At 40.5% G+C, this 24,181-nt stretch overlaps 1 protein-coding gene across 2 annotated transcripts; it reads right to left on the reverse strand.

Moving 5' to 3' along the window:
- Positions 1–4,907: 4,907 nt before the first annotated feature.
- On the reverse strand, positions 4,908–23,636 carry UBE2G2 (ubiquitin conjugating enzyme E2 G2). Of its 2 annotated transcripts, XM_083443410.1 has the most exons (6): positions 23,454–23,636; positions 20,168–20,203; positions 20,039–20,084; positions 11,208–11,326; positions 8,250–8,390; positions 4,908–6,962 (listed from the first exon to the last, which is right to left on the reverse strand). In XM_083443410.1, the coding sequence occupies exons 1-6, from the start codon at positions 23,494–23,496 to the stop codon at positions 6,850–6,852; spliced, it is 498 nt and encodes a 165-aa protein (XP_083299536.1). In that variant the 5' UTR covers positions 23,497–23,636; the 3' UTR covers positions 4,908–6,849. The 2 variants fall into 2 exon arrangements, with proteins under 2 accessions (XP_083299536.1, XP_083299537.1); XM_083443411.1 differs by lacking the exons at positions 20,039–20,084; positions 20,168–20,203 and having other exon boundaries at positions 23,454–23,544.
- Between the last annotated feature and the right edge of the window lie 545 nt (positions 23,637–24,181).

The raw sequence follows: 24,181 nt of genomic DNA on the forward strand, positions 1-24,181 counted from the left end.
TTGGTTTTAAAAGCTGATTGCTCATGCAGTACAGGGCCCAACTGCTAAAGGAGGCTGCCACACATTCAAAGTGCCATTGTGTTCACAGAATACTACTACTAATAGTACTACTACTACTAGTAGTAGTAGTAATTTATTATTTATACCCCGTCCATCTGGCTGGGTTTCCCCAGCCATTCTGGGTAGCTCCCGACAAAATATTAAAAACATGATAAAACATCAAACATTAAAAACTTCCCTAAACAGGGCTGCCTTCAGATATCTTCTAAAAGTCAGATAGTTGTTTATTTTACATTTGTTTTGATACTGGCCATTGCCATTTATATGTTACACAAGCAGTTCTGAGCAAGCACTGGCTCCCATTTTCAGCCACAGAATATCAATATGTAAACACAGCAAACTTTTATTAACTTTTTCATTGAAATGCATCTGAAGAATCATCTAATGGCTGCTTTACACTTTTATAACGTACCCATAAAATGCATATATATATATATATATATATATATATATATGCCATACATGAACACAACAAAGATATGTTCGCAATCACATTTTTCTCTACTGCAAATGGCAGGTGCCAGAAGGGGTCCAATTCTTATTGCGCTGTGGCAGCAGCAAAGGGCTAAATTTCCCTATCCCCACTACAATCATAGAATTGTAGAGTTGGAAGGGACCCTGAGGATCATCTAGTCCAACCCCCTGCCATGATTCTAATCTAGTTCACTCCAAGTATTGTTAAAGGGAATCAGCTACATTATGAAAGTCGTATATAGCTTAGCTGTAGGACTCCAGACACTGTTGCATGACAGTCAGTTCTCAGAGGCTGTGTTTGATACATCCTCCATGCCAAATCCATTGAGTTGAAAAGCTATTCTTTTGCATATAATGTTTTGGCCATTCTATTATAGAGTCTGAAGACATTTTCACAGCTGCGAAACCTCTTAAGCTATTGATTCCCTCACTCACCATATATGCCACATAGGAATCACCTTTGCACAGATAATACAGGTTTTATATTCGTGCTGCAGGCTAATTTAAGCCAAAACCTATTTAAGCCACCCATGTGAAATGCTCCAATTCATGCTGCTGGTCTCATACTCTTGCAATCCCGGTAAAAGTTCTTCTAGCTCTGTGACTGTTCAAGGCCAGCAACCAGAAATTAGTCTCAAGGAATAGGGGACAATCTGTTCCTGGAGAGCAGAGCATGTTTCCATGCTGACTGGACTGGTTGACTCTTGCATTCTTTCCATGTTTCTTATAGTTTAGGCCTAGATTATTATTTCATTTCAGGAACGATTTTTTCATTTAGACAAACTGGAGGCACCACCAAGTGGCAGAAGGAGTGAAAAGCAACGCTTTTGCAGGGTTTTACATGGATTGGCTTTTTTAGATTTAATGCTTTCCTTCTGCCGCTATCCAGGGTACCAGCCTGAGGCCACAAGAGTCAATACTTCCATTGAAACCAATCGTTCTCATTTGGGTTCGTCCAAATTTTAATGAATGCTGTAATCTCTAAATACGCACACACCGTTTTATTTGCTGTTTTCACTACTGCTGTTTTAACGATTGGAATGTTAATGCTGTAGCATTTGTTGTAACCCATCTTGAGAGGATATAAACTCCAAAAGGCAGGCTATGCAGCAAGTTTAATTCCAAATCTACTGGAATTGCAATGTCATTTTCTTCGGCATTAAGGAGAAGTTTAACCACACGTTGGGGGTTCAACTGGCGTGGACAGTTGGTGTCAAAGGTGTGATGCCTGCATAACAAAGAAGCTCTCTTCCCAGCACAGAGAGCCCCAATGCAGCAATACCTGGTGGTGCCTCAATGGAACATGTGGCAGTGAATGTGCTAGGACCCAACTGCTACATCTTGGTTTCCAAGGATTATTTCACATGGTGGCCAGAGGCGTCTGCTATTACAAAACAGGAAGCTGTGATAGTGGCAAATGCCTTGGTTGACCATTTTCTTTTTCTGATTTTCAAGTGCTGGGGGAATTGCACTCTGATCAACACAGGAACTTTGAGTCAAGGGTGTTCCAGAAAGCGGGTGAAATTCTAGGCATCCACAATACCCAGAATACCCAAGCTAGGCCTCAGTTGGATGGCATGGTTAAACCACATGTTGGGGATAGAACTGGCAATGTTTGTCCAGCAGTACCAAAGGGATTCGGATGAGCATATTCCACTCCTTCTGAGGGTGTACAGGACAGCAGTTAATGAAAGCACCCCAGGGTATGATCAGAGGTTGAACTAGGTGACTATAATGTTTATAATGTTTCTTGTGGAATTATTCTATGACAGCTTAGACCAGGGGTCAGCAACCTTTTTCAGCTGTGGGCTGATCCACTGTTCCTCAGACCATGTGGTGGGCCGGACCATACTTTGAAAAAAAATATGAACGAATTCCTATGCCCCACAAATAACCCAGAGATGCATTTTAAATAAAAGGACATATTTATGTAAAAATACGCTGATTCCCGGACGGTCTGCAGGCCAGATTGAGAAGGCGATTGGGCCGCATCCAGTCCCCGGGCCTTAGTTTGCCTACCCCTGGCTTAGACAAAAACCTTCCTCTCAAAGAGAGGAGGCAAAGGGACAAGAAAATAAAAGGACTACTTATGATACATAATATAGAGATATAATGAGCTATAAGAGCATAGATTTCAGTTCCTGGACGGGGCCAAAGGACCATGAATTGAGGGACATAGAAGTCAGCTGGCTGGTTACAGTGGTGGCTGGGGCCTATTGGTAGGGTGCTAACTCCTCAGTAACGTATGACCTGTCAGCAGCTCATGGTGTGAGATTTAACTGGATCTCTTTTGCTCATGCCTTAACTGTGAAGCGGGACCCTGCCAAGAAAACTGAAAGTAAAAAACAAAACAAAAAACCAAGACAGGTGTCAATTGCAGTGCATGTACTAACTTTAAAGCTAGCATGCCAGCTAGATTGTAGAACACGCATATTTCTTTCAACATGCTGATAATCGCGAAGTGAGAACTGGGCCAAACACAAGAAGGCAGTAAGAATCCAGAGATCAGCCCTGCCCTCCAGCGTCAACTGTTTTATGTGGTTCCAACATATTTAATACAGCAGGTTTTTTTTTCAAAGAAGCGGGGTGGGGGATGGAAGACATGATTAATTTAAGTCTCTCCCTTGCCTGTGTGTGTGTGTCTTGTGTGTCCTAACACAGCCCTTGCTGCGAGGGGAGAGGCATTTGTTTGCATCCTTTCCAACTACAAAGCCTAAAGCAAACAATCTAAGCAGAAAGGTGAAAACTGTAGATTAAAAAGCTACTTGCATGTATTTAATAGTAACACCTTTAAAAATAATTTCGCAACATCTGCCGAGGAACAAGTTTTACAGTAATTGTTTCTTAGAGGAAAGAAAAGGTACACCAATTAGAAATGTCGCCAGGAGCTAGGGATGCAGAGCCTGCTAACACACACATATCCTTGTCAAAAGAATAGAGGACAAAATTTATTCTTATTCTGGCACTAATAAGATTTGAGAGCAGCAGCCTTTCGAAGGACTATGTTGTAGTCTTCTCCCAAAGCTGCAGTTCTAAACCACTGTATTTTGGAGCAAAAAGTAGCTTTAGACCTGGTTGCGATTTCCTCATGGCTTCTTCCGACAGCAGTCTAATCATCTCTAAATTTCGTACACATGGAGGCAGCTGAATCACACACAATAATGTGTTCCCTTCATTGCCAGCACAACAAGAGGCTCAAGTGTTCCTAATTAAGTTATGCAAGCTCATCCATCTACAATGTAAGTTAAACACACATGCTCATTTCCCCTCATAATGAAATAGTACATACGTATTGGACATTAGTTCAAGAAGCTAAAAAAATGCTTCATACCTTGCCACAAAAAGCAGGTGCTTGCTAAAGACCTGTCGCTACCTAGTTTTTCCCACCATAGGTGGACTATAGATACCTGCACAAGTATTAAGGCCACTATATGAAAACAAAAGACTGTCTATGCTGGATCATAGTGTGGTGTAGTGGTTAAGAGCGGTAGACTCGTAATCTGGTGAACCGGGTTCGCTTTCCCGCATCCTCCACATGCAGCTGCTGGGTGACCTTGTGCTAGTCACACTTCTCTGAAGTCCCTCAGCCCCACTCACCTCATAGTGTTTGTTGTGGGGGAGGAAGGGAAAGGAGAATGTTAGCCGCTTTGAGACGCCTTAGGGTAGTGATAAAGCGGATTATGAAATCCAAACTCCTCCTCTTCTCTTCTTCATCAGATCTGTCTTCAATAGTGGTCAGCCAGCACAGCTGATAATTGTGCAGATAATTATATCTGAGTATTTCTGTTGTGAACTCAGTGTATGTATGTGTGTGGTTGAAAAGAACTGTAGCTGCTGGGTGGTTAACTTGAGATGCCCCCGATATTGCTGAACCCCAACTCCCATCTGTCCCAGCCAGCACGACCAATGGTCAGAGATGAAGGGAACTGGAGTCCAACAATATCTGGAGAGCTAGAGGTTCCCCACCCCTGTGGTAGACAGTTAACCCCCCTGCCTGTAAACACTTGCCCATCAAATCCCAGATGAAACAGAAGATTGCTGAGGTTCATTATTTACAAACTGGTATGTATCTGTCCTGCTATTTCTAGGTAAATGTGCTTCAGTGAGGGTGGGTCACACTTGGAGCAAAAAAATACACTGTTATGTCTCTTGCTGGTTCGGGCCCACCCAAGGATGATTGTGGGCAGCATTCCTGCATTGCAGGGGGTTGGACTAGATGACCCTGGGTGTCCCTTCCAACTCTACAATTCATTTTCTACAATCTGAAAGACCCCACATTCTCTCATCGTGGCATTGAATCCGAGGTAAATACACTCTGTTCCACATGTAGTACGTATTAAAGTAGGACATTCCAAAAACAGTAGTACAAGTGATTTTGTACTTTAAGGAAAATATGCATTTATTTTCATTGACAATATTTGTGTCCAATATAAAACAATGTGTTTAAATACACTTGAATACTGTGTAAGAGCAGGACAGCTTTCCCATATGTGATCACCATTAAACAAAGAGCACCTTCTTTCCATGCTGCTGTCTTGTTGGACTCGTCCAGCTAAATTATAACTTGTAGAATAAATAAACACCTCCCGTTTGCCATGAAAACCACCACTTGTAGATGTTGTTTTGGAAAAATACTACTACTTCCATCCTCCCCTAATCCATGCCCAAAGTAACATCTCTTTCTCAAAACCCTTTAAAGTAGAAAGGTCTTCTAATTCAGGAACAACTCCCACAGGAAATCACTCTCGTAAGGTCAGGGCTTCATGCTGCTAAAAAAAATGCCTAGATTCAGCTTCCGCTGCGGATCAATCAAATTATGAGAGCTATTTTTCCTGGAAATTATGCCACTGTAAAAAAAAATAATGAAATTGAATTTCAATGCATGAAATTTCAGAGAATGATAATCCCTCTCAATCAGAAATTGATTAAATTGTAAACAATATAAAAGTAATTAAAATGCAAGCTTAAGCAAGAGATATTAATAGTATTTCTTGCCATGTAACTTTAAATTTGGCATTCTAAAGTAGTACAGATGTAGTAAGAAATGGTTGTCAACTGCTATATAATCTGGCTTTGAAATACACATCAAGAACCTGTTTACTGCTCAGTTGTTCACAGCCAGTAAGAAAGTAAAGCAATAACTTTTATTCTCCTGGTACTAGTCTAAGAAACTAGAGGATGTCTAGTACTACTTAGTCTAGTGTTTCCAAGATAAAGATTCCCTCCCAGAGCACACTCAGGAAAATAAAAGAGTAACTGAAGTTGAATACCATCAAGTCCTGCTAATCCAAATAATATTCACACTTGATTTTGTTCTCCAGATTTCTATTAGGAATACAGTTTGGGTGACATTAGATTCAAGACAGACTCTTTGTATTAGGTTTAAGTGCTGTCAGCTGAGGACTGAAGATTAACTTTGGAAAGACTGCTCTGCTGCAATACAAGGTATATCTCTTATGAGTAGAGATAGCTGTTAAAGAAAACCAATACATTTTAGAAATGAGGATTATTTGTGAAACTTTCTGGAGTTGTACCAAGTTCAAATAATGTCTCAAGAGGAACTCAGTAGTGCTTGGAGGCTTTCAAAAGTAGCAACATGAAGGCTTACATTTGGGAAGGTTAACTGCTGTACCTGGAAGCAAGACACTGATTACACTGGCCACTTCTTCTCTGATTTACCTCAATTAGATACAGTAATTCACTTGCTCTCAAAATACTCTTGCCCAGCAGCTTAACTATGTTCTCATTTGACTTCAGGTGTGGTTGCTTTGTGGTCTTAAGGAGGAGAGAATCTGAGGCCTTCAAAAGTTACATCCAGTTATGAAATAAGACATCCTTAGAACAGCATTTCTCCATTTCCAGACAAGGGAGTCCAATGGTGTTTCAGCAGCTTTCCATGGTTCTGGGCAGTTATTAATTCATAGATCTTCTCAACCCCATTACCAGAAAGTGCACAGTACTGCACTGAAAAGGGTTAGGAAAATATAAATATAACTGAAGAGACACAGACGCTATGCAATGCTCCCATGCTTTCACTAGTGCAAAGAAACCACAGCACTATGCAACTTTTCTCCTATGACTAAATCCACTTGTATCGCAGCTACTTACATGTCTTATGTGGAGGGAGATCCCTCGCCCTCAGAAGAGTAAAGAAAAAGGGAAGAGAGGGGGGAGAGAGGATGTGTGTGTTATTAAGACATCCAGTCAACAATTTTGCAAGATTTGCTTTTTCCTATCAACATGGAGTACTGCCATCTGTCTGTCTGATAAAAGATCAAATACTATGATTGTCAAATGTCTGTTCCTTCCTTTTTTTTAAAGCCCAAGTGATTTCTGGACTATTTGCTTGGCTATTTTGTTAAACTGCTCTCTGTCTTCCCGCCACATTTTAGAAGCATCCACGTTGGCTCCACTCTCATCATTCGGTTCTGAAAAAGGGAAATAAAAGAAAAATTGGGTTTAGCATTACATTTGAATGCACCCTAAGACTCTGACTGGTCCTCTGCCTCTTCAGTTTCATCCCCTACTGCTTCCAAGGATTGCTGGCACCCTAGACCACCTTGCAGAACTGCAAGATACACAATGTACTGGACTCTATACATGGATTACGGACCCAACCAATATTTTAATGGGGCTTCTAAGTATTTACACTATACCACAACTGCATGTGCACAGTGTTAAAGAAAGGGAGTCGCAGAATTGAATTGATGCATCAACAGCCATGCAGAATTGAGGCATCAACAGCCACAGAAAACTGCCAGTACATATAGGGACTGAAAACAACTCCAGGATTGTAGGTTAGGTTGTGAAGCTGGCTAACTGAACAATTTAGTTTGGCAACCCACATTTGACGGTCTGAGCTATTCCATCTTCATTTAAATTGGACCTATAAGTTTGATTTTGAATTGGTATTTGGTTGTTGTTGTTAAATTTGTAGCTGTTTTGACAGCAAATTAGTAGAATGGTGGTTTCTTAATTAAAGCAAATCTCACAATTCCTTGAGATTTATTTAAGCCAAAGTTTATGTGCATAAGCACATACCATTCATGTCCGCAGGGGCTTACAGAAATAAGACCTCAAATAATGACTATTTCAATGCCAGAATGAGTAGTATTCTTCACCCTTGTCGTCTGAACATACTGCAGTTCATCAGCTTGCCTTGCACTCTGCCATAGAGGGAGAGTAACAACTTTCTTCTATTTAGGTAAACAATGAACTATCTGAACATAGGATTTTCAACTCATCCTAAGGAGCCCTTGCTGGATCAGGCCGAAGGCCCATCTAGTCCAGCACTCTGTTCTTGCATGAAGATCCTGAGCACAACAGCTGCGAATCCCAGATACTGGCATTCAGAGGCATACTGTCTTTAACAGTGTAGGTGCAACATAGTCATTGTGGCTAGTAGCCAGTGACAGCCTTATTCTCCAGTCTTCAAAAGTAGCAACATAAAGGCTTACATTTGGGAAGGTGGACTGCTTTACCTGGAAGCAAGACATTGATTAAATTGGTCACTTCTTCTCTTCGTAGACACAATTTATCTTAAAGAAAAGCCAATGCCAAATCTAAGGGAACAGTAGACTACATAAAAGAGAACCATAGCTAAACAGCTTCTAAGGTGGCTGCTGAAACTCTTGTTATTTTAGCAGCCCGTTAATTGGTTGCTGCTTGAACAGCTTTCCTAGCTTAGTGTTTGGAGATGAACTGCTGTTTCATACCTGCCAGCATGCTGACCACTGACAAGAGGATCTTCTCCACGCTCTGTACTGGGCTCCATCGTTCTGCGCTGCTCTCATAGCCCATGGGATCATCCCCAGGAGCATGAAGAATAGAAATACAAACTCTCCCATCTGGATAAACTGTGGAGAAGAAAAGTATTTTGTTCTTTAGCCTCCTCTACACAACAGTCATTTAAGAAAAACAGAAAGAAAGCGGAAGAATCTAGGAGGCAACAGTATACTTTTTGCAACTACAGAGCTAATGTTCTTAAAACACACATCTTTCTAGATAAAAAGGAGGGGTCAATAGATCAATTTCTGAGGGATCCCAAATTCTCCAGTGTAATATGTTTCCCCACATGCTTTCTGTCCAAACACTGTCCATCATTTATGCATTTTAGGCTACAATCCTAATCCTTTTACCTGGGAATAAATATCATATAACACAATAGAATTTACTTAGGTGTGCATAGGATTACACTGACATTAGTTCTTATTTTAAGGTGTCTTAAAATAGACGGACAAGTTCCCCCTCCCCAAAATACTCCCCTAACAAGTAGGTCTACAGCCTAAAAGATGCTAGATTTTTAAAGTCAAGAAACCTTTGGTGCACTTTTAACATTCTGCCTTGCACTAGTGTTTTGTGCCATTTTACTGTTTTTCACTTTGAATGAGATGGAGAAAGACCATGCTATATATATAAATTGGGATTGCTCTTCTAACCAACTGACTGGGAGAGAGATTTGGCTCTTCACTTTTATTTTCTCTCTCATGCCCCCCAGAGTTGTTCTTCCATTTGTCCAGCTACTCTCCACCCAAAATAACAGCAGAGTGAAACGGGTGGTAGAAAGCTGCCAGGCACATTTTCAAATCTCCCCTTCAGCTAATTTCTGTGCAAGTTTGAAACTTGTTAAGTGCTATATATAGGTTACTGTGTTTACTCCCTCATTACAGCCTTAGGGTAGGGAATGGTTGTTGTTGGTCTATCCATAACTGAGGGAAAGGGAGAGAAGACTTTGATGGATCTCTATTCTGTAGAGGAGGAACATGAATAGAAGAGGCAAAGATGATGTGCTTTGAAAGTCCCAATAGTCAAACTTAGGGGAAATAATACATGAAAAGAGAGTTAATCACACAGAGTTGAATTCAACATCATGCTAATACAATTGTTCTGTTAGTGCAAGCATTTCTGCTTGTCAGATGGAACCATCTCCCCTCTCGTGCCCTGCTGCTGCTGCTTCTTTCTCCTTCTTTGGTGATCACTCGCAGCCGAGTAAGATTGTCTTCCATGAACACGGTCTTAAGAGTGAGTCCATAAGTGACTGTGGAGGCAAATTCTGGATCCACATGTCCTTCTGCAGTGAGGACATAGGTTTCCGGGCAGGAGTTGATCAAGGTGAGGGTTTGCCAAATGTACCTTTCTCTTAGCATGTTTCTCCCTTTCGTCCTGAGTTTAAAGTCTTCAAAGTCCATGACACTTTTACTAAAGGCTGTTCTCCAATTGGAGCACTTGCAGGCCAGTGTCTCTCAATTGTCGGTGTTTATACTACATTTTTAAAGATTTGCCTTTAAACTTCTTTTGTTGACCACCAGCATTATGCTTTCCATTTTTTAAGAGTAGTTGCTTTGGAAGACAAAAATCAGGCATCTGAACAACATGACAAGTCCAACGAAGTTGATGTTAAAGAATCACTGCTTTGACACTGGTGATCTTTGTTTCTTATGGTACACTGGCATTAGTTTACCTGTCCCCCCAAGTGATATGTAAAAAATTTCAGAGAGAACCTTTGATGGAATCTTTTGAAGAGTGGCAATGGCCTTTACAAGTGGTCCATGTTTCACAAGCATACAGTAAGATTGGTAGTACAATAGTTTTGTAAACAAGCATTTTGGTTTCCCTGCTAACGTCCCGGTCCTCAAACACTCTGTGCTTCAATCCGGAGAAAGCTGCACTCACAGACTGTATGCTGGATTTCAGCATCAATGTCAGCCCTTGTGGAAAGATAGCTGCCTAGGTAAGAGAACTGATCGACATTTTCCAACATTACACTGTTAACTCATGCTCTGCAGAGCTGATTTAGGAGGTGGAGGGGGGCAAAAAGCCCCATTGCACTAGTGGGACTCATTGCACAGATTCCCACCAGAACAACTATTTAATTGAATCTGGTTCATGCTTTTGGTGGGCATCATTGTTCTTCTTCTCCAATTGCTACTTCATGGTACCTATCAATCTGCCTATAATGCTCTCCTGGTATTAACGACATGGAATTCAGAAAGGAGGTCTCAACCCTGTGATTTTTTCTTTTAAGACAATGGGAATTATGCAGAGGTCAACTAGTTACTGTTATCAGTTGGGAAAACAAAGACAAAATATCACCAGAAATGGAGTTACTGACGAACTAAATCAATCAGTAAATCTCTATGTCAAGTATTTGTAATCTCAGGCTGTAATTCAAACCTCTCCTCTCCCCTACCAACAGGACTTTGTGGACACCAGGTGGATAGGGCAGAAGTTCAGATGGGGAAGCAAGGTTGCTGATCCTATCATGTGATGGCAGTGAGACCAGCTTAGGTTCCATCAGATCCCAGGCTAGCTCAGCCCTTCTATCTCCTCCATTCTATTTCAGGGCATTTTACATTATGAAATTACTGACATTAAGGGTAAATGGTATACAGAAGATCACATCTTGTACTTTGCTTTATTTTGTACCACAATTCAAAGTGGCTTACGAGTAAAACATAGTTAAAAGGTGTTAACCAGTGACTAAGTACATAGTTCTCTAATTGTGTAATAATGAACAACAACAAAAATCAAAGGGTAGGTCCAGATAATATGTAGCTCCTGCTGAAGATAGCCGAAGTGTTTTAAGGGTCCATCAAGCTTTTTCTAGATAGCTGGACTTGATGACATGCTTTACCCATGTAGAAAATATAAAGGCACCTATTGGTAGAACTTACTGTTGGGATGAAACATCTCACATGTGAACCTCATCTTTGGAGGACTTAAAGGATAATCAAGAGGAAAACTCAGAATAGCAGGGAAAACGCCATACTCAAAGCATGTGTCTTCTGGGCCCCTGAAACAAAAGAAACATTACATCTATGCAGCATGGAAACAGTTGGCACCACTTTCAAACTAGTTCCAAAATATCAGCTACTAAAAATGAAAGTTGATGGTAATCAAGTATTTCAGCAGCACAAGGAAGTCTCTAGATTAGTAGATACATGCAATGAAAACATGGAAGTAGTTTCCAGACTGCATGAATTGAATAACTATAAACTATTTAGGAGCGTATTCTCCATTTCAAACAGATCAATCTTCAAGAGGATATCCAAGATGTAATCCAGTAGAGATTTGGCAAGCACCCTTGCTGCTAACTTTCAGGGAGCTCTTGAATATCTTTTATGCTGACAGACCCAAGGAGTTGTTTAGATTTTGCCAAAATGAGCGAGTCAGTTTTACGATTATTGCATGTTGATTTTATGTGTATATATTGTAGTACACCACCTGGTTATTTTATGAGTGGATGGTTTATATATATTTTCCTAAACATAAATAAGTTGATGATAAACTATAATTGATGTTATAGTCATAGTGCTTTGATGCAGCTGTACATTTGGCACTGCCACAGATGACTTATTGAGTCAGCAATCATACTCAAGAACCAAGGCTAAAGAAGCAGGGGAAGCCTGTGCTGCCGGGGTCACCACCACTTGCTTCCTCCACAATGGACAGTTAACTAATGGCTGTTTAACCGCCATGCATATTTGGAATAATTAAATGACCCCAGGAGGATAACTTGCATCACTTTGCATGCTATGGCAGTGGAGAATTGGATCCAGCTAGTGGGCCAGATGGAAGAGACTCTTGAGAGTCCCATGGACTGCAAGAAGATCAGACCTATCCATTCTTAAGGAAATCAGCCCTGAGTGCTCACTGGAAGGACAGATCGTAAAGCTGAGGCTCCAATACTTTGGCCATCTCATGAGAAGAGAAGACTCCCTGGAAAAGACCCTGATGTTGGGAAAGATGGAGGGCACAAGGAGAAGGGGACGACAGAGGACGAGATGGTTGGACAGTGTTCTCGAAGCTACCAACATGAGTTTGACCAAACTGTGGGAGGCAGTGGAAGACAGGAGTGCCTGGCGTGCTCTGGTCCATGGGGTCACAAGGAGTCGGACACAACTAAACGACTAAACAACAAGTGGGCCAGATCCTGAGTTCCCCCATTCTCAGGGCCTGCCCACATGTCATTACTACGAGGCATTTTTTCCTTTGTACTATGGCAAGCACACTAGGAAGAAAAATCTGAAGTTTATCCCAGTGGGGTTTGAAGTTACCACCAATCAGCTGATCAGCAGTAATGGCAAGCCCTATTTGGCTGGGCTTACATTTATCTTTCTAATGCAGCATCCAACTGTACATGGACAGCAGCATCTCCACCTGCCCCTCACCTAACTTCATATATAATTTGGGATTTAAAATAGCCTCAGTTTAAATCACTCCACCTGTTGGGGTCTTTACATATATAAGCTGTATACAGTTGTACTCCTGCAACTATAAATATGAAATAGAATTAACTCTCGGTTATTATTGTGTTTTGTTTTGTTTTGTTTTGTTTTAAAGTTGTAACATCCAATATTGAAGGTCTGATTCCTAATACCAGGTTAAGAAAGTGATTTTTTTGGCAGCAGGGGGTGAGTGCTAAGTTATTCTCAATGGAAATGCATCACTAAATACTACAACTAAGCTACTACTTGACTCAACTTTCACTGCAAAAAGAGAGAATCAGAAGCCCTGTTTTCTCACCTAATAGTAAGGATACAGCTTTTCTGACACACTATTCTTACACTTATGCTTTTGCAACCAAGTGATCAGGCCCAGATTAGGCTCAATGCTATCACATGACATAGAGCAGCAAGCTCAGTTTCCAATGGGTCATGGGCTGCCTTAGCCCTTCTCCCTCCCTAGAAAAGACCCATCTGGGGGCTTCCTGCTGGTCTCTGCAAGAGGCCATCAGAGACAACTCTGCCCAGTCCACACAGCCCTACACTCGTCTGCTTGCCATTCTACAACTGGTGATTTGTCATAGCTAATTAACAGCATGCGAGCTTCCATGCTGGATGGTAACCACTTCTACAGAAGGTGCTTCAGCATGGGCCACCATAGGTACTAAACTGGTCCTGTTTCTCCCAACACCTTGACTGGAAACCACAGGTGACAAGAAATTCCATGCAAGCGACTGAGTGGGCTGGCAAAGAAGGGCCAGGTCTCTTTAGCTGTTCTCAGCCTGTTTGTTAATTTTCTGAGCTTGTCATAGAAGACAAGAAGCTTGTCCCTCAGCTCCATATGTTAAGTGCCAGCCCAATTTGTGGAAAGCACATTTACCCTACTTTCTGTGCCACTTAAACAAAATATTAGACAAGTAACTTTGGTGAGCTTATTTACAACGCTTTACTACACAGTGAAACCCAATGTGTACTGAAAACTTCATGCTGTTTCCTTAGAAGGAAGCCTTGATTATAAAGAGTTAACTTGTTCACATCCTCTCTAACCTAAAACAAGAAGCTGAAAGGGAGAGAAATCAAAGCTTGCACATTAAATTACTAGGAAGGTCACAACACTGCTTAATTACCAGGGTGTGTTTATTCAATTATGCTCAATCTGTCTCCAAGGCATGTTCCAGATTTTAGTGCCTGCACGTCAAGAGATATAGCCTACAGGTGCTTGATCTTGCTACTTTGAAGACACTATTATAATGCATGGACAAAAGTGTCAGAAACTGCCATTTGCGAGGCATTGTATAACCAATGTTTATTATTTCTATAATGGTCTGATGGAAAGATGTGCATGTTAGATTTTAACACAACAACTCAAGTAATAAAAGCAACTTCAGGATACGCAGTTAGGATGTGCATGCTGGCCAGACTTCAGACTTTGAAGGTAAGTATACCCAAGGTGCACACCCAGATTATAAATGGGGTTACATACACACCAAGCACTGACCATAATTTTTGGCAAGCTAAATCATTCAAAGTGGAAACTTCCATCTGTATGCCGATAGCTTTTCTGGACAGTAATGAACTTGTGTTTTTGAGCACTGCTGAACAACAAACATAGGGCTGAATTTCAGAATTAGAGTCCTCATAAGTAGTAAGTATTAGAAGTAGGAGTTTCAACCTTTGCTACCTCTCTATTGTTATTTTATTTCCCTCCTACAAATGCACAACCTGTGCCTCTCATTTTTTCTCAGTGTCACTTCTAGCATATTTCTTCTCCTCCTCCTCTAGAAAACAAAAACATCCCCCCTCCTTTTTTTCTTCAACAATCACCTTGGCAAAAAAAATCTTGGAGCCATCATAGTCTAGCCAAGTAGAACTTCACTATTACACATTTCTCCTTCCAAAAACAGAGCAGGTTCTTCTTTCCAATCTGTTCACCTAATATAGCTTAAGTGCATTGAGCAGAACCCCTTGGAGGGCCTTATTTCACCCTTTAATTTCTGTGCTTTTGTCGAAGACCACCCAGAGAGTTTCATGCCTGAGCAAGGATTTGATGCTGGTTCTCACATTCAGATCCAACACTCAAGCAACAAGACTATACTAACTCTATCACTCTACCCACTTGTGATTCCTGGACTGGGATGGCCTTGCAACACTATTATATGCTCTGAGCACTCCTGAACAAAGTTTATAGGCAATTTTGACAAGTGCTATGTTTAGATGTTTTATTTTAGAAGAACCTTTATTTGCTTACAAGAACAGTGTTTTTTGATCCTCAATCACCTGAAGTTTCCTCTATGCTTCCCTTGGTCTGGGCAGGATGCAATCCCATACTTTACCTGGGGGGAAACCACCAATCTCAGTGGAACTTACTTCTGAACAGATTATATATATATATATATATATATATATATATATATATATATATATAGGTTCCTCTGTTTATAATGAGATTTATGTTGCTCACTCTGGGTTGTATCCAAGTCATGCTAACTAAGGTCCACTGATTTAAATGGGTCTATTCAGCGTATAGCTGGATACAACCCTTAAGCCCTAGCAGAAAGCATTTCTGCTGTACTGTGAATGTCCAAAGAGACAACAGCATGGATATAGCAGGTGTTAGAAATTGCAAATGTAAGCCTTATGTATATGAATGGGGCAGTAACTTTTGCTATTATAGGCAAACTAGAAGTGTAAGGTACCTTAACCTCTTAAAGGAACCATAATCTATGTTATTAAGAATGAAAATTGATGAACGCTCTATTCACTGAAGTAGAAGATATTTGGCATGCATTCCAAGTTACTACAAAAGAAGAAGTCTAAATCATAATGATAATAAATTATTTATATAAAAAGTAACAGCTTTGTAACTTTGTTTTTATACTTTTGATTTAGCTCCAATTTATTTTTTATCATTCTTCATTGCTTTTATTTTGCTTGTAATATACCCTGAGTATTTGTTTAAAAGTTAGGGTATAACAGTGAAATTAAATAAGGCTGTGCCAGTTATTTCACTATTTCTATGCGCGTGTAGCAGAAAAAATTATTTCAGCTTCCCAGGTGCTGGGAGCAAGTTCTAAGTTAGAACTTTTCCAGTACTCTGACTCCATATTAGGTAGCACAGAACTATCAAAGCAACATTCTGAACCAACATTCCCCACGTGGAAATTGCCTCTGTCACCATAGTAGGGAGAAATGATATAGCTTCCACCATAAAAGCAAAATACATGCTTAATGTCTCCTATTATGGCATTGTAGGATGCAATTAGGTATTTTTTAAAAAAATATATCATTTGCATATTTAGACTGGAACCAAATGGATGTTTTTTGGTCCTAGAATAACAAATTATTTTCCTGGGCAGTTGATCTTTCTGGATCAAAGTTGATGATTACCTTTTATTTGTAAGGCAACTACCATTTCCCAATCTAAGCTATTTCTTTGATATTAAACAAGAAAAGCTACTCACTTCTGGGAGAAGAGAAATAGCATGCCTCCCTTCTTTGTCTAGCATTATGGGAACTAGCAGGAACATACCAATACTTTCAATCCAACTCTTCATGACCCCATGGACCAGAGCACTACATTACAAATAAGCATTACAAATAAGTAGTATTAATAAAAACAAAAACCTTGGATCAGCCATTAGGCACACAACTTTCAGACACCTAGATCTATAGCACATCATAAATTCACTACTTAATGATAAACCTGTACAGAAAAGTTTTTCCTAATCTAAGCACGGTTCCCACTAGGCTTCCTTGCTACATTTTAAATGTGATAATAAATAAGTCTAGGTAGTTTTACTGCTACAATTTCTAAGGGGTTAAACATTAATACTTCCTCCACCCTACCCCCATAAACTTTAAAATAGCGACACTGAGCAAGTATTCACATGTTACAGACTGTATATCACTCTTCCAGCTCTCAGTACGTAATGGTTGCTGATAATTAAGTGCAATACAGTAATATAAACTATAGCGCAGAAAAGTACAAACAGAAAGATCAAGGGGCTGAAGCAACTTCCCTATGAGGAAAGGTTACAACGTATGGGGCTTTTTAGTTTATAAAAAGGTGAATGGGGGGACGACCTGTTGGAACTGTATAAAATGATGCCTGGGTGGTGAGAGATTTTTTCTTCCTCTCCCATACTTCTAGAAGCCAGAGTCATTCAATGAAGCTGAATGTTGGAAAATTCAAGAGTGACAAAAGGAAGTACAGTGGTACCTCGGAAGTCGAACGGAATCTGTTCCGGAAGTCCGTTTGACTTCCAAAACGTTTGGAAACCAAGGCATGGTTTCCGATTGGCTGCAGGAAGCTCCTGCAACCAATTGGAAGCCGTGTTGGATGTTCGGGTTCCAAAGAACATTCACAAACTGGAACACTTACTTCCGGGTTTGCGGCGTTCGGGAGCCAAAACGTTTGACTCGCAAGGCGTTCAAGATCCAAGGTACGACTGTAGTTCTTCACACAACACATAGTTAAACTATTGAATTCGCAACAAGATGTAGTGATGACCACCAATATGATTGGCTTTAAAGAGCGGATAGACAAATTCAATATGCTTCTAAATACCCATTGCTGGTAGTCCTGAGGAGTCTCGTGTATTGCTTATGGTTTTCCCATAGGCTTCTGGTTAACAGAGTGCTGGACTTGAGGGGGTCCTAGCAGGGCTCTTATTTCTTAAAACACCATTCACATGTAGTTCAATATGTAAGAAAAACTTTGAAGTTTTTAAAAGTTAGTGGTGTCTTGATTTTCAGTGACGCATGACATAAAAATATTATGACAAACAGCCATAAAGTTACATGTATCTTAGAGCATAAGCAAAAACATTATAAGAGTAACATACAATTACAGAAAATAAAAGGGTAGAAAACCTTCACATAAACATATGGAACAAAAGAACAAACACTTATGGGAGGTCAGTTAATGCTATAATAATTGTTTTTAAGCACATTTGTGTGTTTTTTTCCAATTTTTATGAAAGCAGCTGCAATCCCTGCTCCCAAAATCTTACAATGCACAAAGGGGAATTCCACAATGAAGTAAACATTTACACTAAACTGAAATATAATTACATTTCTAGACAGCTTTTTGAAATATTGGCTTAAATTTGTACTTGTTATTTTTAAGAGCAGCCTTTAGGCTAGCCAAGTTCTAACAATGAATACTTTTGTATCATTTTAGTGGGGTAAACTGTTGTGATAATGAGCACTAACAGTTTTCAAATGCCATCCGTTTTGAAGTTAATAAAGCTAAGTGAGAATAGCCTGATAAGAGAGAGAAAATACATTAATCTCACATATCAAGTTAATTGATTTACGCAACACAGCACTCACACGGTATGAAGCTGGAAGTCTTTATGTATTCCCATTATCTAACACTGCCTATTTGCACTTTTGATGTGACAAGATCAAAGGTGAGCATTTATTTGCTTTAGAAATTGTGCACAAGATCACAGCACTTGTTTTCAGGCCCTAAAAACAAGCATAGTTTTACCAAAGTGGACATACTACTGGCCATGAGATGGACACAGCAAAACTAAATAAGATTTTTTTTTGCTAAAATCATTGGGTCTTGTTCCACGTAAGTGTATTAGGATCAGATGCCAACCAGTGTTTCTTTTCAGCTTTAGCCACACTGAAAATATTCAATTTATCATGTTTCAGCAATACTACTTTTCATCGTGAAATGCAAGGCTTGGTATTTCTGGTATGTCTGAATAGCAGTCATTCTTATCACCCTTCTAATCTCACTCCTGAAACTTCAGACTCTACACTTTGATATTCACATCTACATAGAATTAAATTTTTCAGAAATCATGAAAGTATTACAGCTCTGTAGTTCTTCCAAACTGAGCCTTTAATACAGAGGACCAAAGTAAATAAACAGAGATGCCTCATTATTATTAGCTTAATCTTTATTGGTGCCACTCATAAATTAGGCACTCTCATTATCAACGCAGCCCTTGATTACACCTCCACTACAGTGGGAAGGGAAGATGCTGATACACAAATTCCTTGAAAAAATGTTCAAAGTACTCTTTCCATGTGTACATGTGTGTTACAAGGCAGAAAATAACATTTGGTATTTAAGAACTTCAAAAAAATGACCCTGCTGTATACTGGCCACACTTCCTTCCAAAGCACTGGTTTATTTTATTGCAATTTGACTGGTAGCCTGATGCACAAAATTAAGCATGTGTTTCTCTATTCTATCAGCTATGGCCACACAATCAAAACTTACAGCGAACTTGTAACAGTTAGCTTGTTACTTTAACACCCGCCTTTCTCATTAGAAAAAGCCTCCCAGATCAATGGTATACAGACTATTTTAATTTCTTCCAATGTGTCTTAATGCATACTGTACTGCTACAATTTTCCTGAGCTATGATCCTATCTGAAATTTTATACAGCACATTGCCAAATAACACAGAAAGAGTGCACTTCAGAAGAGGAAAACCGGACTTCAGAGAAATTCTAGATCTTGAGACTTGTGTCATATTGTTTGTGTTCCCATTGTCTGTACTCTTCATTTCTGAAACATTTTTAGACATTCCCTGACAGTGGCAAGTTGAGCCATCTGCAAACTTCATAAGACAAACCCCAAAAGTTGGGGCTATGGTAAAGAAAGCCCAAGTCTTTCCAACAACCAAGGTCCTCTTTGAGTGAAAATGGGATGCACAAACCCTCGTTAAGATAAACGTGGAAAATAACTCCTCTAAGGTTGGCTAGACCTCAACAATTTCACCACCTGTTTCATCTCAATTAAAAACAACAACAACAAAAACACATTGTAGGCGAGAGAACAATGCTGAAAAGTCTCTCTTGTTCCTACGTGGCTATGAATAAACTAGGTGAAATTCAAGACACTAACACTATTTCTCTTCTTCATTATCTTAATCTGTCCCAGAATGTGTGGTGGCATGCAAAACTCTTAAGTTCTTTCTGTACTAAAGGCCACATATGAATTCAACAAAAAGGAGAAGCCTGCTTGGTTGGCAAACATTGCTTTTTGTTTCATTTAAGACTAGAAAACGAGATTATTATTGAACTCGACAACTTGCCCTCTTTGCAAGTTGGCAATGCTTTTATCTTTTCAGAACGTATTAAGAAGACTTGTGTTGGCAGGTGGATAAATGCAACCTGAACTGTTTCAGGGGAATCCCTAAACTTGATACTCCATTTATTAAAAGATGCACACAGGATTACTTTTTGTTCTCTGAAGTCCACCAGCAAAATGTATGTAGATATAATTTTAAAAGAATAATAGCTTATAAACTTACATTATCAAAGCTTCCCATTCAAAGAAATTTTCTTCATTCATAGGCCCTATTTAAAGACAAAATGTATTATTTTATTTAAAGTTTTCTAGTTTCAAGGTATACAGATATAAAATAAATAGGATTCCTTACCAGCTACTATGCCTTCTGGAGGATTCAAGGTCAACTCTAAAATTAAGAATAAATATTTTAAAGTATTATTCCTCAGTTCATTCATTAATACCACAAAAACAAGGCATTTAATACTCTGCCAAGACAATCTATATGGCCACAATAATTTCTGACAGCAATAACAGATAACTCAACACACGGAAATGATTTAGAACAAGAGTAAACTTTATATCCTACTATTTTGTTTGTTTCTTAGCTTGCTTGCTTGTTAGGGTAAGCACACTCACAAGGGAATAAGCCTCGTCAAATACAACTGGACTTACTTCCAAGTAAACATGCATTATCAGTCTTCTTGGAAACCCAGTTCTCTTTAAAATGTTCACCCTCCACTTTTGGAAGCAGTATGCTTCTGAATACCAGTTGCTGGAAACCACTGTTGCTGTCAGGCTTGGGTCCTGCTTGCCTGCTTCCTAGAGGCATCTGGTTGACCACTCTGAGAACAGGATACAGGACTGCGATGGCTGCCAATTAGTTTGTGGGCCTAATTCAAAGTGCTGGTTGTGACCTATAAAGCCTTAAATTGCTCAGGACTGCAATACCTGAAGGCAGCCCTCTTCAGGGAAGCTTTTAATGTTTAACAGACTACTGTATTTTAATACTTTGTTGGAAGCCGCCCAGAGTGGCTGGGGAAACCCAGCCAGATGGGTGGGGTATAAATTTATTTTTATTATTTTTATTTTTTTTATTATTATTATTATTATTATTATTATTATTATTATTATTATTATACCTCAAGAACAACCTCTCTCCATACCTGGACCCTGTGATCATCACTGGTTCCTAAACTGGAAGGAATTCCACATCATGTTCTATCAGTGCAAGCATTTCTGCTTGCCTGGTGGAACAATTTCCTCTCTCCTTTCCCATGCTCTACTCTTGGGAGTTCTACTGACCAACCCTACAAGCCAATTTGGGGGCTGTGTGCAGGGAACCTTGGGGCTCACAGGGGCAAAAGCCCTGTTGTGCTAGCAGAAGTCCCTGCATGGGCTTCTGCTAGCAGAGCCAGTTAGCTGAATCTGACCCACAGTGTTCATTAACAAATGCCGACTCCAGCATTCCAAAACCTAGGACCCTGCAGGGGTGTTTTGGACTGCAACTCACATTAGCCACAGGCTGAGGAAGGCTGGCATATTCTTACCACTTTTCTAGTTGTTTACAACAATAAGATCTAGAATGTGAGATGATGGCAGGAGAAGAGGACAGGAAAAGTGAACAGGAGTGAAAAGAGGAGTTATTGCTCTCTCTAGTGGAGAAGATGCAAATATCAGCATCAAATGATTGTTTTAAAAAAAGTGGTTCTCAAACTCCCCCCCACCATGGACTACTTGAAGACTGCTGAGGGTCTTGGCAGACTACTTAATGATTTTTCTGCCTATGGAAGCAATTATCATGTGCTATGGTAGATGTTGTATGATTTTTTAATTGTCTTTTTGTTGTTCCCTTTATTTCATATCTATTTTGTATATTTACTCCATAGAATTCAAACTGTAATGCAATAAAATACAATGTAAGACATAATATAATCTATTAAAATACAATTAAAAATCATATGAATATTTAATGTTTTCCCCCAGGAAAAATGAATTTCATTTGCAAATTACCCTAACTTGCATTGGAAAGCTAACTGATGCCTTAGAGAGTGGTCTTATTTAGCACCTTTATTTTACTTGTATTTAGTAAACAAAGCTAAAAAAATGTACTGAAACAACCAAACTTGCTTAATACTGTACTGCTTTTGCAGTTGGCCTCTATTCACTGTTACTGTTAAAGTTACGAAACAGAAAATTTTCTGTGGAAAATAAAGCACTGGAGAAATTTCCATCCCACATAAGTGAGCCATGTATTTGTAAATTTTTGTGTTTATATACTACCATTCAGAGTTAAACACACGAAAGTAGCTTTACCTTTACACCTAATGATATAAATTTGACAAGACTGCTATATTAACAGGATTTCCCCCCCTAAGTCTAGCGCTTTCCCATAGGCTCTGCTGCAAGAAACACAAGAAACTGCCTTATGCAGAGTAAGATCATTGATCTATTGAGCTCAATACTCAATGAGCAGCATCTTTCCAGAACTTAGAGCTGGAGCCTCTTTTAGTCCTACTTGGAGATGCCATGCACCTGGGGAAATTTCAAACACTGGGATACATAGCTGACTGCAGCAACCGTAGCTGACAGCCCTGTTAAGGGTTTCTCATGATTAGCTAATATGGCACTAGGTTTGTCTACTGTAGACTTCCTAAGCAGTCTATATGAAAAATATTACCTTCTTTTTGGCATCATCATTCCAAGTTCTCTTACACACTGGTAACTGAATGACCAAACAAAACACCTTCCACACAGCAAAAACTAACTCTCATATTTCTGTTCAAGTTCTTAAATAGAACAGCAAAGCAGAACCCCCTGTTTGGTGCTGTCTAATTCAGACACAAAAGAGAAGCAAGTGCTGAAGTCTCGGCTGCGTGGCTAACACTTCAGACAGTAGTGCTTATTACAATATGCCATTATGAAAATTTTGTTTTGTTTTTCAAATATAAACTTCGGAAATTGATATACCACCTAAAGAAAACACCCCACACCTTTTGCACACACACACAAAAAAACCATGTCAAGGAGAATACTACTATATAGAGTAAACCAAGGGATGGGGAACCCGTGGCCCTGCGGACAATGTTGGACTACAACTCATAGCTGTCAATGTTTCCCTTTTTTAAGGGAAATTCCCTTATTCCGAATAGGATTCCTCGCAAGAAAAGGGAAAAGTTGACAGCTATGCTACAATTCCCATTGACTATACTGGGCGGGCCTGATGGCACTGGAGTCCCAATTACGTCTGGAGGTCTGCAGGCTCCCCACCCCTGAAGAGAAACTCTTCTCTCTCGACGCACCAGATTTCCACATACAGGGGACTGATGTGGGGGCTTAGGGGCAGTTCAGTCCCCAAAAGCCAAAGCCAATTTCACAGCGAAAGGAGTTTCCCTTGCGCCTGATGAATGTCTGCCCTGGCCCGGGGTGCCAGAGACTGGCGTGACTGGACGGAGGAGCTCGACGAGGAGTGAGGGGAGCAACGGCCAAGGGACTCGGAAGCACTGTTCCGAAGCCGGCCGGGACTGCCACCCCCCAGCCCCACCGCCACCCCCAGCAACGGAGCCCGGAGAAACGGCCGGAGGGGACGCCGCTTCGTAGCTCCCGCCTCTCCCTCAGAGACAGACCACGTGGGCGCCTGCCCTCGCCTCCCCACTCACGTTTATACTCCGCCATCAGCCGCTTCAGCGCCGTGCCCGCCATAGCTCAGGCAGTGACGAGGGGAGTCGGATACGGCGCCAGCTGTTGCGCCTCGGGTCACCGGAACCATCCGAGGAGCCACTTCCGGTTGCCCTTTACCATAGAGAGGCCGCTCCCGGAGGAGGCTCTTCGTTCTCTCCCTAGAGGTAGAAATAGGTAGAGGGAACCTCAACTTAAATGTTTTTGATCGACTTTTCTGGCTTTATTTCATTCTTCGCTTCGGAGGGGAGCAGGAATAATGGTAATCGGTAAAAAAAGTCTGCGGTTCTCCTTAGGCGACGTTGGGAAGCGGGCCTCACAACCCAAATCAGTCTAGATTTTCTAGCTCGGTTGCCACTCGTCTTTTCAGGGTTTTGGGGCAAAGTGCAACCCATCTAGTATGCAAGCCAACGGACCAAACAGAGCACGAGGGCTTCTGGGTGCAAGTGGGAGCTGGATCTGGCCTCGGAATGGAAGGAATCGTTTGTGTAGCCTGAGAGGTCGTGTTTTGCATAAGGTGATTTTGAATGGAAAGCCAACCCCGTCTCATTCTCTCCTCTGACAGCGAGTTACGCTGAAGGGCTGTTATAAGCCGCAATGCTCCCATCTAAGACGTGGGCGATAGCAGCCCTGGGCTGCATTGCTACGAGTGATCGCCAAAGAAGATGATCTTCCTCAGCCTCACTGCCAATCCCAACCTGCAGCGGGA

This window comes from Podarcis tiliguerta (assembly GCF_965153285.1).
Source record: "Podarcis tiliguerta genome assembly, chromosome: 5".
In the NCBI taxonomy this organism is placed as follows: Eukaryota; Metazoa; Chordata; class Lepidosauria; order Squamata; family Lacertidae; genus Podarcis; species Podarcis tiliguerta.